The sequence below is a fragment of the Haemorhous mexicanus genome, chromosome 3 (assembly GCF_027477595.1).
Source record: "Haemorhous mexicanus isolate bHaeMex1 chromosome 3, bHaeMex1.pri, whole genome shotgun sequence".
Classification (NCBI taxonomy): Eukaryota; Metazoa; Chordata; class Aves; order Passeriformes; family Fringillidae; genus Haemorhous; species Haemorhous mexicanus.
This window is the reverse complement of record NC_082343.1, coordinates 41,857,745-41,876,339: the sequence shown is the minus strand read 5'-3', so window position 1 is coordinate 41,876,339 and position 18,595 is coordinate 41,857,745. Positions and strand designations below refer to the sequence as shown.

General features: G+C 41.2%; 1 protein-coding gene across 19 annotated transcripts in view; it reads right to left on the bottom strand.

Annotated features, from left to right (window-relative positions):
- The window catches only part of AFDN (afadin, adherens junction formation factor), a 116,402-nt gene extending 101,147 nt beyond the window's left edge, over window positions 1-15,255 (bottom strand). For 9 of the 19 annotated variants that reach the window (XM_059841501.1, XM_059841502.1, XM_059841515.1 and 6 more), the window contains exon 1: window positions 14,778-15,253. In XM_059841501.1, the coding sequence (XP_059697484.1) occupies window positions 14,778-14,888 (111 nt within the window). In that variant the 5' untranslated portion in view covers window positions 14,889-15,253. Of the gene's footprint in view, window positions 1-14,777 lie in introns of all 19 variants that reach the window. The other 10 variants (XR_009485762.1, XM_059841498.1, XM_059841507.1 and 7 more) reach the window with 2 other exon arrangements.
- Window positions 15,256-18,595: the final 3,340 nt, after the last annotated feature.

The window sequence follows — 18,595 nt, the reverse complement described above, 5'->3', positions numbered from 1 at the left end:
ATACAATCTAATTCTTCCAATACATTGAAGTAAATTTTATATTGCAATTTTATACTTGCAACTGATTTTTTTTTTGTAATATGCCTCAAACACACAAAAAATATACTTTTTTTATTTGCATAGAATATTATTATACACTTTGTTTAAATATAGAATAAGAAAGTGAGAAGTATTTCCCAATCCAGGAAAGTAACTTTGCTCAGGGGAGTCTACTCATAAAAATGCTCATTTCACCTTCAAATAGCACATTTGGTTACCAAAGAGCTGTGTTTTAAAAAGTGCTACCAGCACTATTCTACAAATTTCTTCTAGAAGAGAACAAATTACTGTTTTTATCATCTAGCACTGGTTAACAAAACTGGTCTCTACAGCTCTGTTAATCAGGAGTTGCCAGAAGAATGTGTTTGCCAGTGTACTGGGCATGAACTCTCATTTTTAACCAAGTTCCGCACTTCTGCCCAGTAGTTAGTTTTGCAGCCAGTGACATGGCTTGGATGTTTAGTTAACTTCACTTAAATTCCCACCTTTCATTCATCATCTCCACATTGCAAGAAACTATCAGAAAATTAAATGGTTCCTTACTGTCAGGCATTTTCTTGCTCTAAAACACAATTCTATCAAATACCCTTACTTTTATCCTTATCAAGGGACTGTCAGTTGAGTGGCACACAGAGCAAGGACAAGTTACAATGCAAACATTAACGCAGATGATTAACCGTGAACAGGACTATTTCGAGTTTAAACAGGCTCAGATTACAAAAGCATTCAGTAACTTGGTTTGGCTTACTCAGATATTAAAACATAGTTAATGAAGGCATAAATGATACTACCATACAAGAAATCAAGTATACTCTGACTCACAGTGAAACAATTAAGGCTTTAACTAACTGCTAATATTAGCCAAACAGTCTCTGCAGCAAATAATCAGAATTAAAACAGCTGAAGAGTTATACCAATGAGGTCTATCTTCTCAGTGAGGGAGTATGACACAAGAATATGAGAAGATGACCCAAAACAAAAATTCTGACAGGAAGCAAAGACAGCAGCATGCAGAAGTGGAAAAGAATTTACAAATCTAAGGAGTCTCTAGCTTCTTTTCCTTTTAATTAACAACCAATAATGTCTCCTAGTATAGTATGTATCCTGACTACAGCATGTATGTTTCTCTACTACTGAGAACAGTAACTTTCCCAGACTTATTCCTCCAAATATATTGTATTTGTATAGAAACAGAAACATATGAAACAAAAACCAAACCCCAAGAAAAAGCACAGGCACATTCTAAATAGTCTTAGATAACACCATTATCATTTGTCGTCTGCATTTTTTATCACTCTCCATGGTGAGCCACAAACTTTCCTTATGATTAGGTACTTAAGAGTAACTCATTCAAATAGATTTCATTTTTTAAATTATTATTGCAAAGCATTTGGGGATTTTGAATTTCCTTCTATTCAGAATTCACTTCAAAAATGTTAATAAAACATATATGCTTGCCTTAATTAACAGCTTACAAGACATCAGAATACCAGAAAGTTACACATGAGGAAAAAGGAAATTCCTGGGGAAAAAGCTAGGGCTGTTCAGCCAGGAAGAGAAGTTTGTGTGGAAATCTCAAGCAGCCTTCCAATATCTGAAGGGGGCCTACAGGGAAGTTAGAAAAGGAGTCTGACAGGAACTCCAGTGATGGGACAAGGAGTAATGGGTACAAAAACTGAAAGAGGGGAAAGATTAGACATTAGGAAGAAGTTCTTTATTGTGGGGGTGGTGAGACACTGGAACAGGTTTCCAAGGGAGGCTGTGGATGCCCTGACCCTGGCAGTGTTCAAGGCCAGACTGGATAAGCCCTTGAGCAACCTGGTCTAGCTGGAGGTGTCCCCACCCATGGCAGGTGGGGCTGTAACCAGGTGATCCTTAAGGTCCATTCCACCTCCTTAGCAGTTTGATTCCTCACATTTGGAACTAAAGTTACCTACTTACAGAAGTGAGGCAGTCTCATGTACATTTGATACAGAAGTATTCCTGAACTAAATAAAACCCCAAATATGAAAATTATTCAAGTTTTCTAGGAGGATACATAACATTCATCCTAAGTGCATGCAGCTCCCCAGTAGAGAAAAGGGGCAATCTTTGCTATACCACAGAAGAGTTAAACCAGGGGGGTGTGGTGGTGCCGGTAGATGACACTCTAAGTGTGATTAAGTCCCTTCCTCCTATGTCTTATAGGGTGAAATCTCAAAATAGGATAACCTAGAGAATTGCATATATCTATAAAAATCTAGCTTCTCTTTCTGCCTCTATAGTAACTAAATTTACATCAGTTTTCAACACATTACTTCATGTATCTGCATCACTTTTCCCATCCCACTGTCCTGGAAATATTATAACAAAGTGAGAATGTTAGATGTCTTTTATACAAACCAAGACAGTTTATGAAGATACAGCTGTTCACACGTACAAGCTAAGCATGATCTAAATAAATATCACCTTAGAATCACAGAATGGCTTGAGTTGCAAGGGACCTTAAAGATCATCTAGTCCCAACCCTCAATTTTGCTAATAGCAACAAATTGGAGAAGCACTCTAAGGGGGGAAAAAAGTCAAATCAAGTAATACGGCTCAGTTCCTAACACACTTGAATGACCATTGCCCACTTACAAGAATTAGACTTAAAATTGCTCATTGCATGAACAAAATGTATCATAAAAGTTCTACTTATAAAACTGATTTAGAGAGATAATCAATGTAATGAAAAGTCATATTACCACATTATTTTGTAATGGCATATACAAACAGGAAAGCTCAGTAATTAAAGAGAAAAGTCTCCTTGCATACAGCAAGTAAGCAGCTTTTTCCCAAAAACAAATGCAGTAAGCTTTAGCAAGACCCGAACTTGTTGAAGTAATTTTTTTTCATTTTACCTAAATTTCACATATGTAAATATAGAAAATAAATGTTGAAATAAACTAAGCACCAATTTTAAAATGTTGTCAACATTTAATGATGTTTAAGTCAGACAGACATTGGGGGTGGAGAATAAGGCAGAGAAAGGGCTGGTCAAAGCTGAAAGCCGCAGTAAAAAGCAGCATACAAATTTAACTGCTACCATGTACTTGTGGTTGCTGTAAAAGTCAGTATCATCAACACCACAGAGCTGGAAGACAATCAAAGATGGACAGTTCTGCATGGCAGAAGACAGAACCCCATGACAGCAATCACATGATGGCAGTGATGGCAGGAAGAAGGTCAACACTGCCCACTTCCTTTCTGTGCCTCAGAAGTGCTGAGAGGTGGGTGAAGAAGGGGCTGCAGAACATTGTGTGTGTGTACCTGTGAAAGTGTTCATCCTCTTTTGCAGTTGCTGAGGTGGAAATAGCTTCAGATTACTCACACATCCATCAGCCATTACAAAGAACACTGCTATTTAACATTTCGCTTCATAAATTAAGGATATAAAGGTATCAGAAATATGTTGGTATCTCACTCTACTTGCAGGTTTCTACTACTACTGATAACATCATGATACTGCCACAGAAGAAGACAACAGACACTAGGAAAAAGGCATGTGTATCAAGGATCTGAGAAATTGTCCTAACCCTTTTGCAACATACAGAAACATCTACTTATCCTCAGGATTTGGATAACTTAAGCTCTACATGCTCTGAGTACCATCCTTATTACCTCTGAGGTGGTTAGGAAGGCATTTTTCCCCTTGGAGCAAGACTTCCTTCTCAGCAGCTAAGGAATTCAGTATAAGGTTAATCCAGAAAACTCAGTCTGCCTACCGAACAGATACCCAGAAGAGATGACACAAGCTGAAAGCCTATTAAAAGGAATCCTCTCCAAAATAAGGGAAAAGTATCTATGGTTATAACAGTATAGCAAGCAAAAAAGCACTTCCTTAGAAGAAAACCCAGGTGTCACAGCCACCATCAGCACACAGACTAGCTAGTTATAAACAGGTCCAACTGCAAGGCCACTCCAAACTACAAAGTCCACGTGGCAGGTGTTCAGGATTTCATGGCTGATCTGTAACCTCACGGGAAACTTCTGACAGAGGCAGATAATCAAAAGGCTGCTCTCTGAAGCCAGTGCAGCAGGATGAACACATTTGAAAACTGCTGTAATTGGCATTTTTCCCTGAAAGGAGAAGTTTGGAGTGTTTGGTTTAAGGTTGTGGATGTGAGAGTTTTGCCACAGAGTGCATGTGCGAGGAAATGAGAGGGAAAAGGTCTCAGCACAGGTAGGCTTACTGAGAAAGCTATATCAGTACATTTATAATTATATACATGGATATTTATGAGCATCCATACACACAAGAATTTGGAGACAAATGTGGTACACTGAAGATAAGACAGGCAACTTAAGCAAGTGCTGAGTTTCAAAAGTTTTTACAAACCACCAGTATCAGAACACTGTACAACACCTGAGCTTCAGTATGTGACTTTCTCACATTGGTACAATGCTACCAATTTTTGTGCTGCCACTTGACACTTTATCACTCAAAATGAATGAAGACTTCTTTGAGAAGGCAAAGTTCTCAAATTTGTCTAATCTATCAAAAAATGGAAGTACCAGTTTTTGAATTCAAGCTTAAACTTAATGCAGGTGAGAAAGCAAATCGTGAAACCAAAGTATTCTGGAGCTTGTAGCAGACTACAAACAATTTATTTACAACAGTAAGAATTAGTAACTCCTTCAGAACATCTAATACCCAAGATACTGAGCCAGTATCAGAATGTTAGGAGATACAGTTGATTATTGCTTCAGAAAATTCTACCAGAATTTTGAACACTGTAAAATTCAAACACTCTCATTTCATCACAGATCCTACTTTACAGGATCCTATTTTAGTCCAAAGCTACAGACAGGCAGAAATCAGAAGGTAATAGAAAACTAGATGTTTTACTGTAAATCCTGACAAACGCTCCAGGAGAGAGATAAATCCTCTCTTATTTCACTTTTCTTTTTTTCCTATTAAATGGAGAGAACACCTGAGGCAGACTGCAAACCCAGCTCGTATACTGAAAACTTCCCAGAACTGCAATAATGTCACCACTTTGGGTTGGTTAGGTCTTTGGATGCTGGTAGATGGCTTTGGTGAATATACCAGTAGTCAGGGCATAAAATTACATCATTGTTCTCCTTTTTTTTTCTAGCCCAGTCTACATATCAATCCTTATCTGTCTGAAAACAGTCTGCTATAAGCATAACAAGTGAATTTATTGAAATAGTCTTTGCTGCGCTATGGCAACTAGAAAAACTCTCATGAAATACTTGATACAGTTTCAGTATTACTTTTGATAAAGTCTCCAGCATTACAATACATCTCACACAAAACAAAGAAGGGCCTTGTTAGAGCATTTCACTGATTTTTAAAGAAGGAAACAGTTGTTTGGCCTTTTATTTTTTTAAAAGGCTTCAAAAAGCTAAAGAATTAGACACAGTAATCTTAAGTAATTCCAAATTTGACCTTCTTCACTCTACAGCAAACACTAGACCTAACAGGCAAATCCATCAAAATCAATTAGCAGGATTGAGCAGTGTTTTCATTAGTAAACACTGTCTTTCCATCACCATTTTCAGATTATTTTCCCTTTCCAGATAGGAAAATAAACTATCCTACTCTTTAAACAGCCAGAATACGTACAGTGAGTATTAAAGAAGTCTTAAAACTTTCATTCTGTCTACACTGAGATTAAGTAGCAGCCATGTTCAGTAAGGCTATCGCTTTTAGTGGAAACAACTTACATGTTTCCCAACAAAACAGACAGCATTCTACAAGAAGTGTGCAATGCTTGGATACGATCCGAACGCAGAAAATATTATCAAACAGTAAATGCAAGGTGAATGCAAACCGGATTTTTCAATATAAAAGAAGTGATATTATGAAAAGCATTTTAGCAATGCAAAGCTTTCTGTAACACAACCTGGTTCTATTTTGTTTGTTTCCACATAGACATTTTCCCATCCAGGAGGACACTTATCACAGACAGCATTGGCCCGATGTTTTTAAAATTAGGAACATGGTGTAAATGTTTTTACTAAAGTTAAGAACGATGACAAAATGTTTAAAGGGACCTTCTGAATTTCTAGCTGATGTACTGCTCAAAGCAGAGCACCTTCTGGAGGGCAATTGAGGCCTTTTCTTGTTTTAGACATAAGGGCATGGTTTCTTTGTCCTTTGAACTCTCACCCAAAGACAGGTTATCCAACAGCCCCTAATTTTCATTAAGAAGTGAGATTCTGATCTTCCACTGAGTTTTGTAAGCAATACAATATATGAAAAAGCAAAATGTAAATATTTGTAAAAGCGTGGCACTGTCATCAAATTGTTTATCTTGCCGCTAAGAAAACAGAAAAGTGTGGACTGACAAATCAAGTCATCTAACCAAGAGAAAGCTCTACTAAACACATCATGGAGTGCTTGAAAAGTCTACACGCTGAAATCTTAGTTCACAAATACTGCTCTGAGCAACCTAGTTTGTCAGCCAAATAAATACTGTTGCCAGACAATTCATTCTTTTTCACTTTTTCACACTATAAAAGGTGCTCTTACTATACAGCAGGACCATGCCCTGGGACACAATTCACCAAGGGGAAGCCTTAAACCACATAATCAGTAACTGATCATCTATCACTAAGTAGTGAGTTTTTGTGAGTGCTTTCCTACTTCTGAGTTCTAGTTACAAGATTGCAAATTATCAAAGTAGTAAGAAAAACACTGACCAAATAAAAAGGCCCACCTGCAGCCATTGTTTCAGTCTGCCATCACTCTATAGCAACTAGTACTGTAGTGCATAAAACCCATTCCAAAATATTTACCCAAGAGTTGACCTGGCATTAGGAGTCATAGCCAAACACATACACAATCACCAATTCCATATCAAGCCAGCCAGTTTTCTAACATCCTTGAATAGAATCACTATAGTAACTCATATTTTTTTAAAGTAAAATCTATTTTATACTCTTGTAATGCATAAGTAAAATTAGAAATCCATTTATTATTATTCTTAAGATACACCAAGCACCACTTAATAAAAGCTTAAAATTTTCAAAACTAATGATGTGCAATTTCTGCTCTTCACTGGAAGAGGTGACACAAACAAACTTACAGGAGTGTACACAATTTCATCAGTACAATCAAACTCTTACAGACTCTTCTATTAATATGATGAAATTCAAACACAAATTACAAATTCATGTAACCAAGTAAAGTTTACATTTAAGTGCAGATTTGCACTTAAAACTACGCCCTATACTGATCTTCTAAATGACAACCCTAATTCTAGGACTTTTTCCAGTTCTTACAGGATTCAAACTCTAAGCAAATTTCCCAGAGTAATGATTAATCTACAACAAAATTCTGCAAGACAGACCAGGGCAATAAAGAGCCCTGCTCTACACGGTGCATAGAGAAATGAAGCAAGTAGTATCTACACGGAAGGCATCTTCATAGGAGACAAGAATGAGCAAGAATAAGAGGAATGGCTCCCTGATAAGAATACCTGTGCTAGAAGATGATCTGAAGAGGAGCTGGCTAACTTACAGGTGAGCACACAATGGAAGAAGGAAGACCTAGAAAATTTAATATATAATAACAATAAGTTGATAACCTTGAGGGCAATGCCTGTAACAGAAAGAGATGACCATTATCCTGAAGCATTACACAAAATGGTTTTAGCAAGTTACATGTACCTAACACAAGAAAACATTAAAGTCAAGCATAATAAGAAGGTATGACAAAAAAGTGATGGCTAAAAAAAAAAAAAAAAAAGAACACTGGACTTCATGTCAAAGCAGAATGTTTTAGTCTTTCTAGAGAACCAAACTAGACAGCAGCAGAAGGCAGAACTGCAATTGAACGACTGAAGGCAACCAACCATGTGGAAAACTTATCCCTACACTGAAAAAAGTTATGTTACAACGTTATACATCTTCATTATGCAAAAGCTCATGAGGCACAATACAGTCCAGGAAGATAATTTGACTGCTACTGCTAGGTCTGAACTACTACAGAGTTTTATCTCTGTTGACTCAAGTTTTCATCTTTGATTATTAAGCTTCTAGAGAGAGACAGATACAGAAAAGCGGTCATTTTTACTTGCAACTAAAGACCTGAGGGGAAAGAGGAATCTCTGCAAGAAGTTTAACAACAACTATAAGCCAAATGATGCATGCATCCAGAACAACTATCGATTACCTCCTTGGTTTATCTACTGAACAATCTTAACAGCAGAAATTAACAGGTTTTAGCCTTTTCACAATATGAAATGAGCATCACTCAATATCTATTTTACATGTAAATATTCCTCCTAGCCAAAAATCTTGAAAAACCAACAACTACCTAAACAGTGCTTTACTCAAATACACTTCAGAAGAGGCTTCCATTAGCATGAAGTTCACTTCAAAAGACAGAGTAGACACTCCATTACGTATCTGTAATATCTGCTAAATTAGACTTCTCTTAAGTTTATCACAACATTCAGTTTACTACTTCACATTGTGACTCTCAATTCCACCTTCATCAGAACCACGGCTCAAAACAAGGAGTTATTTTCTTTATGCATGTTCTGAATTTTGCACAGCTACCATTTATTCCCCTTTATTTATAACAGAGCAACTACGCCAAAAGATACTGACATAAAAACTAACTCAGAGTGGTTTCTTATCATCTACAGCCTTCCCACAAACACCAGTTCATTTCAACTTTTATCACTTTCCAGCTAAGTTTTAGCTTTTGTTACCCCCTTTAGATGACAAAAGCATCTAGACACAAGAGCAGAATTTCATTAATTATAAAGTTAAGTTTTTCTCAAAAATCATGAAAGTGTGTTCCATTCATCTTGGTTTAACCTCTCTGAAAGAGAAATGGTTTTGACAGAAAAAACACACTTGCATAAACAAAGCAAATCCCTTACATGTCTAGATGACTGAGGGTTTTTCAGCTGAAAAGTAATGCTTGTCAATGGCATTTTAGGCGGAGAACAGATCCACACATCAGGAGGGAATTCTTAAAGCCAGTATGTCTGAATTGAATGGAACTAATTGGCCACTGGCTCAAGAAATAATTTATATAAGGAATATGAAAAGCACAGCCTAAAACTTCTTCCTAGAATTATTTTCATTAGATTATGATGTGTGTAGACTGTGGTCAATATCTTAATTCAAACTCAGAATTGGGACTCTCTAGAGAGCTCTAAGACTTCATTTGTAATGACTATTCACTTTGACTCAGTAAAAGAAAAACTGGTCTCCAAATACCCCTTCTGATGCACATTAGCAGGCCTGCATCCCTTCTATTCTCCAACCATTTTAATGCAGAACTAGAGCTCAACAGACTCAGTAAAGTGCTATTAGTAATCCCGAACCTTTAACTAATGCCTCAGTGTTTTTATGTCCTCTTGAGCTGTGCCTGCTTAGTGGTAGCAATTATTAGAAAAACATTCTGTTCACTAAAAAGCACAGGCATCAGTCCTCAGGATTCCAATCACCCTTCCAGACTGACTAAATATTAGTTTAAACATCTGTTGCAAAGACAGTTTACTTTCCACACCATAGGTTTGGCAAACTTAAAAAGGACAGTATTTTCAGATATATTACCAGCTTCTTGAGGTCCATACAGTATGAAGAGTTGCACTTGCTTAAACTACTGAAAGTGGTACAATCCAACTAGTGGAGATGGCACAAGTATTTCCACCATTTAGACAGTGTTTCCTTAGCTCCAGACTTGCATTTCCACTATTACTATCACCCATAACACAATACATTACCAATTTTAAAAACAGGTCTTGAAAAAGCCTCAGAGCCAGATTTTTATAAGGGTGAGATCTTTTTGTGGGTGAGCAACCATGCAGATAAACAGCATGGGGGTTAAAACCTAAAAATTCCCATTTCTTGTTGCTTTAACTAGATTTAAATAACAAGCTTGCACAACTACCATTAAAAGGCTGTAAAGCTTATGTCTTCCCTATGACAATTAATGAACTAGAAACAGATCTGAACCCAAAAAGTTCAGAAGAAGACCAAAATTCCATCAGCCCTAAAATATCCTGCCATACAGTGTACTGTACAGTATTTTCTGTTAATAGATTGCTTACTTGTATTTAAAGCCAAAGAAAACAATATAAAACATATTGAATACACCAAACATACATAAAACAACACATGGAAAGTCAGTATTAAAAAAAAACCAAAACAAAGCAACCCGGAAAAAAAATGCCCCGCCCACATTCTGATGGGTTATTTCTAATACCTTGTTGCTAAGACTAAGTTTTTTCACACATAAATAATCAAATAGCATGAACACTTTTGAAATTCCTTCTTTTTTTTTTAATTATGGCCATTTAAAAGTCAAACTCTCAGGAGTTATTCTTTAATGCAAAGTATATTATTTCTCTAAGCTTTTTGATTAGACCTTTTTACTTTTGCTGACACAGAGGTATATCAGTCTAGAAAAGCATTCTCTATCAGAAAACAAAACTCCAACTGATCAGTGTTTCTGACAACAATCCCCTAGCCCCTGGGCAAATGTTATAAAAAAATCCCACTTGTTCTACAAAGTGTCTGTCTCAAAAGAATTAAATGCAATTCACATTCCTAGTCCACAAACCATGCTTAGAAAAAACACTTCTCTTCCTCATATATAACAGATATGAAAGCATATATTAAAGATGAAACCTTAATTTGTTATCAACAATAATTGCAACATCTAGTTCAGATATGGTATCTTATTAGATGTATTCAAACAGTGATAAATGCATAGTCTACAGTACCCCTCCATCCCTTCCTCTCACCTAAAACATCCATGCGCAGTTATTTTATGTAACAATCAACTCCAGTTAGCACTTTTATTAAAGGAGGAGGTTAAAAAAGCTAAACTGTATAAATGCAAATCATCTCCTATCTACAAGTTCCCAAAAAAACTCTATGCACTTATTACAAAATCATTCATTCGAACTTACAGCATCCAAAGTTTTCAAAAAGGAGTAAGCACCCAAGACTTAAATCAAGATCAAACCATCATTTTATCTCCTACTGCAAAAGGTCTAAGTATTTTCAAAATCTCTTTACTGTGTTTCTATGCCTGACCAAAAAAATTTAAAACAATAAAAGGAAAAAGCATCCACAACACTTGGAACAAGGGCAAGGGGAAACAATTGAAGAAAAGGGTTAACAATCTTTTTTATTTTGAATCTGTTAATTTATCTACAAACAAAAACTGATTCACTCCACCTTTCCCCAAAAAGTCCAGTATTTTTTTCAGACTTGCCAAAGTGAGTAGCTGCCTCACATAGGTTAGAGACAGTAAAAGCTTAATCAAATTTAAATGATGACCAGTATTACAGACATCTTTAGCAAAGGTCTGTACCCAGCAGCACTCCTGAAACACTATCATTTAAACTTCTGCAAGTAAACGCAGTGTTTTGGTTTTGTTCAATTATAAGTTTCTCAAGCCGCAGAGCTTCTCTGAGCTACTTTCTGAATAAAAATAATTTTAAATTTTCGGAGTAAAATAGTGCAAATTAACAGGTTTGTCAGAACAGCAACAATGGTTCAAATAGGTAAGTATCTAATAAATTTAAAATTACCACTTTGCTCTCAAGCAGGAGTCCATAAATTACTTCAGTGAAAGCAGTGAAGATATGAAATCCTCACTCCCAAGAAGTCTTTCAGCTTTCCACATGATACAGACAGAGGAACACTCAACTTTGAGCATGCAACAGAAAGTTTTCGTTTTTGTTTTGCTGGGATACAGCAGCTCTGAATGACTAAGTTAACTACTAGAGTCAAAGAGAAGTTAAGAAAAAGTTAGTAACAGAACTCAATATACCCTATCCAAGGCTTCTGCTCTTCAATGTCTTACATACCTTAACAATTTGTTCCTGAAGCCTCACAAGAGGCAAGAAAACAGGTAGATCTCTAATCCCTTAGGACTAGTCTACCCAATAAAATATTAACAGGAATTCAAACAGATTAATTTCATGAACCACTTCTCCGAATAAAGCCCCACACATTTGAATTACTTTCAAAATACCATCCAACCTTCAAAACAAAGTCACATTTTACACACTGCAGTAAAGCAAAGAGGATCTAATGGAGTTGGAACAACTCTATCTCACCAAAGAATTAGACCTATCAAACTAATACCAAGGTACATCAGTCGCTCACATTGAATTCCTTTCACTGTCACTGCATAATCTATACTGTCAGAACCCTAGTAAATTTACATTAGATTTCACTTTACCAAAATCTCTGAACCCCACTATTAAGACTGTGATTAGCCCTCTGGAAAATCCTACTCTCTTATATAGGAAAGTTACAAGACAACTCACTTAAACCAGGTTACTTACACTGAGGAAATGCCTGAAGAATCACAACAAGGCATCAACTCTACTGATACATCCAACCAGCAGCTCCTGGATGACAGTCTGCAGTTTGGGCTACAAAATTAACCCAGCAGGCCAACAACTATGCCTGGACAGCTTAAAATTATTCAGTTTGACTCAGCTCAGGCACACACAGCCAAAAGTCATATCTAGGTTACTGCATCTTCACAGATGCCAGACTTGCTGCAGTCCCTACAAAAAGCAAGATATGCCTCATGATCAAGCTGAGCCTGGAAAAACAGGGAAACAACAGAGGATTGTCAGTTCTCAAGAGTCTAGTAAAAGGGCTTTCATTTAAGCTGATAAACAGCACAAATGTGAATCACACCATGACCTAGGTTAAAAATATCGCCAAATTTGTGTCAGCTCAGGGTAAGAGTGAAAATAAATGTGAGCATTCGTAAGTGTAATTATCTGGAAGGAAAACATACTTCATCTATAAAATTGTTACCCGGTGCCAGTTTGATGTAAACTCACCTGCAGTCTCATCAAATGCTTTTAGAACTAGTTGGCTAAAGAGCTTATACATTCAAAGATATTATGCATGCACTTCATTTTTTACATTCAGTAGTTCAACTGAAATGTCATCACTGACAGTGGTGAGTATGCTCCTATACAGGAGGCTTAACTGCAGAAGTGTGGAGTGAATGCAAGTAAATTTTTCTTTCAATAATATCTATAACGAAGCTGGTGACTTTTGTGCAAACTCTAGTTAACTACAATAATAAATATGCATGGCTGACCTAAAGAAAGTATGATTTGTTAAACTACTTACTAACAAAACCACAGAAGCACAGTCTGCCATAAACACAAAGAAGACAGGCTGGAGTTAGAATGCACTGGGAATGGACAAACACATCAGTAAAGCAAAAAGTTCAGCCACAGGCAGTTAGCAGTCAACCTGCAATTCCAAAAAGACTGTGCTATGTTCTCAAACACAATCATGAAAGCTTCTTGACATTGGCTTCCGCCCACTTTTTTGAGACAGTAACTGTCAACCAACAATGACGTTGTTAAAACCTAAGCAACACAATCAAGGACCTCTAATTACGATAAATCTTGGAAGATGTAGGGAATAATCAGAGAAAACTTTCATCTTTGTGTTCAAGAAACTGTCTGCAATGAGCAGAACTGAAAATACCCGAAGGTGTCGTAGTTCCTAATCTTAGAATTGCTTTCAACACTTTTTTGTAGCTCTGCTAGCAGTCAGCACCTAGGAGCAGAACAAGAGCCAGCTCCAAGACCGAGCCAACGTGATTTCTCAGAGGCTTCTGTTAATAAACAACCAGGGCCAGGCCAAGAGCAAGTGTGAATTTCCTCCTTTTCCCCGGGAACACGCACATGATCAGCCTCCACCCTCTTAGCAGGGAGCCCGCTGTCACACACAAACAGGGCTGTAACCTGCGTCCCCAGCCCTCCCCCTACCCCCCCTCGACGCTTTCAAACCAGACGCGAAGCACGAACCAGCCAAAGGGAACATGACAAGGGGCAGCGGGAGGGTGTGGTTTGACTATTACATTTTTATTTTTTTTTAAAAAGGACAAAACCCAGCCTCTCTAGGCCATCAGAAACACCCACTTCATTAGGCAGAAATTACCCGCTGTGTTTTTCCAGTACAACATGTGAACTCGGGTCTACGAACCTGCTCCTGGTATTTACTTTAGGCGGCGGGCTGGCAGCCTGCAGGCTCGGAGAGCCAAGGCGCTCCGTCCGTCACGCCCTGGGAAAGCCACTCCGGGGATTGTACCAGAAACCCGGAGAGCCGCCGGACTGTAAGCGGCAGGTTGCTTTGTAAGAAGCGCCTTCTGCACAAAGACGAATATTTAAAGAAACAAACAAGCTAGCAACAAAAAAAGCGCCTACCACCGGGCTTCTCAATCCTCCTCCACCAGCCGCCTGTATGTACTGTTTAAGTCACAGACAGACAAAAAAAAAAAAAAAAAAGAAACCCCAAAAAAAACCCCACGGAGGAACCCGGTGTCGGGCTCGGGACGGGGGCAGCTCCTGTATTCTCGCCCTTGCCCGCCCCCTTTCGCCACCTCCATCTCCCAGCGGGTTTCTCCCCTGCCTCGGAGCCGCCTGTCCGGCGGGGTCAGGCCGGTATGTGCCTGCGGGAGGGAACAGAGGGAGGAGGGGAGGGCTCCGGCCCTACGCTCCCTTCCCCTCCCCGGCCGCTGCAACCTGCCTTCACCCGGGCAGCGCGAGGGGCCCTCGCTGCCCACCGAGGAGCGGAGCCCCGGCCGCGGACAGCGCAGGAGAGCCTGTGTCCGAGCCGCCGGCCGGGGCGGCGGGCGGCGCGGGAGCCCGGCTGCCGTGGGGCGCGGCCTGGCCCGGGCGCGGCGTCTCACCGGGCCGGCCGGGCGGGAGGCCCTCGCCGGGGTCGCTCACCTCGGTGGGGTCGCTGATCTCGAACAGGTCCAGCCGGTTCGCGTTCCAGTGGTTGATGATGTCGGCGAGTTTGCGCCGCTCCTCCTCCCGGCTGCCGCCGCCGCCCGACATCCTCGCCGAGCCCGCCGCCGGGGAGCCGAGCCGGGGCCGGGGCCAGGCCCTCTCAGCCGAGCCCCGGACGGAGCGGGGGGTCCCTCAGTCCCGGCCGGGCAGGGGAGGGACCGGCTCTCCCCGCGGCCGCTGCCGGCTCGGGAGCCGCGGAAACGCCCCGGGATCGTGCCGCCGACAGCGATCGGCCCCGGCGGACAGTGGGGAAGGAGAGAAAGAAAAGGGGGAAGGGCGGGCAGGGGGCGGGGAGGAAGAGGAAGGATGCCCCGAGTCTGCAGCGCCCGCCGTATCTCCCGGCTCGGCAGCGCCTGTGGCCGCTCGCCTGCCCTGAGCCGAGCGAAGCCGCCGCTGCCGCCGCTGCCGCCGCCTTTCTCCGCCCCGGGATCACCCTCCCCTCGCTCTCTCCCTCACACACCGGCCGTGCGCGCCCCCGCCCGGCCGCCCGCCCTCCTCCTCCCCTTCCCGGGCGTGTGCGCGCCTGCGCGCGCTCCCGGCGGCCGTCGCCTCCCGCCGGCGCGCGCCTCCGGAGAGTGCCCTCCGTGTCCCGCCTTCCCTCTCGCTCCCCTGCTCCCGCCGGCGTGGGGGGGCGGCCGGGGCCCGGCGGTGGCCGGGGCGGGGCGAGGCGCGGCCAGGTGCAGCGGGAGTCCCCGCCCGGCGGCCGGGGACACGCGGCGGCGGGGTCAGCGCGGCCGGCAGGAGGCCCCGCGGGAGAAGCGGCGGGAGCCCTGGGCGCTGCCTTAGCGCTGGGCCCGTGGTCGGGCTGTGGCACCAACAAAGAGCCGCCGCGGCCGCGGGAACAAAGACCCTGCGGGCGGATCCCGGCGCGGCACCGCCGTAGCTTCCCCGCGCTAAGGCGGGCGGGCGGAATGTCGTCGCTGCCCGGCCCTCCCTGTCCGCGGGCGGAGGTCTGGGCTCACGGCCTGGGGGGTGGCTCCAGGTCAAGGCCGCCCCCTCGCCCTGCGGCCCCCGGGTCGCCGCGGTGCCTCGGCCTCTCCTGGCACCGCTTGGGGAGCGACGCTCCGCTGCTGCCCCGGTCGCTGCTGCGTTTGATAATGGTTATGGAGTGCCTTGGGAGCGCCGTGTGTAAGGAATTGTCTAAAAAGGCTGCATTGACAGAAATTTCCACAGCTTGAGATAAACCTGATAAAAAGTTAAAGCATCAGATACGTTTTAATGGATTTTAGACATGTCGTTTTTCTGCGGTTTCTCACAAAACGTGTTAGTTGGCCCTAGGAGGCATCGCCCATTGTGTAGACTTTGGAATCCAGTCCAGCTCTGGCGGTTTGGCTTTGTTTCTTAACCCGCTGAAGTAATGCATCCTGATAGTTCAGCGGTCATATTTGTCGTGCTTTGGGCATCCTCTGAAACTTAGTACGTGAACAATGCTGTATGAACTCAGTTGTCCAAGTGTGTATCTTTTCTGGTTTCTTCGAGTGCTTAAAAAGGGGGAACTACTGTTTCCTTTAAGCATACCTGGCAAAGTATTTCAAGTTCCTCTTTGCTGAGGTAGTTCAGAGGAGTGAATTTTGCTCATGAAGTTTTGATTTGGCTGGGTTATTTAAAGAAGGAGATTCCTCAGAGGCCTTGTCTACATTAAGCAATTAAATTTTTGTTTTTATCCAGTAGTACAGCACCTGTATAACTACCAGAAGTTCTGGTTTTACAGGTGAAGGTCAGTTATACTTTTGCCCTACATATGTAAACTGTGCCATATTCAAACTTCTCAGTTCCAAGGGTAGAAGGGATTCTATTTCTTGGGTCCCAGGCTTTGGGAGGTGTTGAAAGCCTGTCTGAGCCCTTGGAGAACTTAGCAGGAGTCAGGGGAGACACACAAAAACTCAAGTTCTTGTAGTGCCATCATACTAAAGCTATACTGTATTCCTTTTAGATGTAAAGTGTAGAGAAAAGAAAAAATAAGACATAACCTTCTTACATAAAAGGAAGGGGAAAAATAGCATGAATTTTTTTTTTTCCCAAAACCAGAGTGTGCTGCCAGATAGCATTGGATATTTTGCAATGCCTCCCAGAAACCAAGTATCACATCTGTGATGTGATAGCTCACTACCCAAGGCGGATATCTCCATGCTCTCTCACAGATGACATTTGCAGAATGTTGTGCTGGTTTGTATGCTTGGTTCTGTCTGCATATTGCTGAAATGGGTGGTTCAATTCGCAGGGTGAGAAACAGTGGCTGTATTGCTTCAGGATTAGAAAGGAGACTTAGGTACAGAGTGTGCATAGCTCAACGTTTTGCTGTTACCAGCTACATAGATAAAATTGGTTTTCCTGGGGAAAAGAGGTGGTTGCTCTGGGAAAACTGGCTACTGAAAGTAGTTGATTTAGCATTGCTGGCATGCCTGGGTTTTCAAATGCCGGGGAGCACCAGGCATGAAATTATCACTGTTCTGGATCCACACTCGATTCCAGCCTAGACACAAACAAATCCCTCAAATGAAGCAGAATTGGAGTAGGCTAATAATGTTTAGATGTGACTTCTCAGAAATCCCGAGTGACTACAATGTATTTCTGTTTAGCAGGAGCAGTTGAAATGCTACTGATGGTCAGATACCAGCAGCAACTATGCTGATGATTAATTCTGTCATGATCTGGTCAGTGCTGAAGCAGCGTTGGAAGAAACCAGGCCTGCTTGAACTTGCTGAACAAGTTGCCATCAACAGTCAAATGACAGCATCTTTAGTACAGAATCAGGATTTAAGAAAAATACTCGTGTAGATAAAAATTTAGATGTCTGAGTGAACCAGCAGGACCAGCATATAGAGACTGTACTGCAGAAGATAAAACAGAAGCCCTGATTTCCTTGGAAAAGCAAGTGTGCAGGGAACTAAAGCATTAAATTACAGTATACCAGCTAGTTTTCTGTGGAAAATGTGTGCTGTTTCACTTGCAGTCCCTATGTTTTGTCATAAGGCCATTGCAATGAGAAGTAAAACAGCTGCTATAGAGCCTGGAGAGTGGCATGATTCCTGTGAACAACTGTAAAAAAAAATTAGAGATATTTATGAATGGAAAGCATTATATGTATAAAAAGTATTATAAACAGGATTGTGTGTTTGACTATCATCAAGGCATCTTCTGTTTAAGGTAATGCATAAAGTTACTTGAAACCATTAAATTAAATTCTCCTCTCTATTCTTTGTGAGCATTTTATCATTTACACAGTGAGAAGACAATCCTATTTGAGGAGTTTCCAATTCAGACTGTCATTCCTGCAGGTATGCCCTCTGAAGCCAGTGGCAGAGTTAGATTTAAGTCCTTAGAAGATCAGATGCTTGATAAGAAATAATAGAGTAAGTGAAGCAAAAGAATGGGAAACAAAAACTGCTTTCCTTGCAAGTGATGGTAATTTTTTTTAAATTTCTTTTCTTGCTGAACAGTGTTCTTTTCCAAGGTGCTAAAGATAACTAAGGTGCTGCAAGCTATTATTCTGATTGTTTGTTCAGCACTCAATGTTTAATATGCATTTTACAGAACAAATAAGATAAATGCCCTTCCCTGTAGAGCATGCAAGGTAAATTTTGTCACAGGTGAGAGCACCAGCTAGAAGATAGGACCATAAAGAAGGAACATAGATATGCAAGGAAGGCTTTACAATCCTCTTCATTCCCTGGACATCACAAAGTCACAAGTGCCCATGTGATTATCTGCCACAAGGGTCTGTCTGCTGTCTGTGCAGCTCCTCTCATTAATCA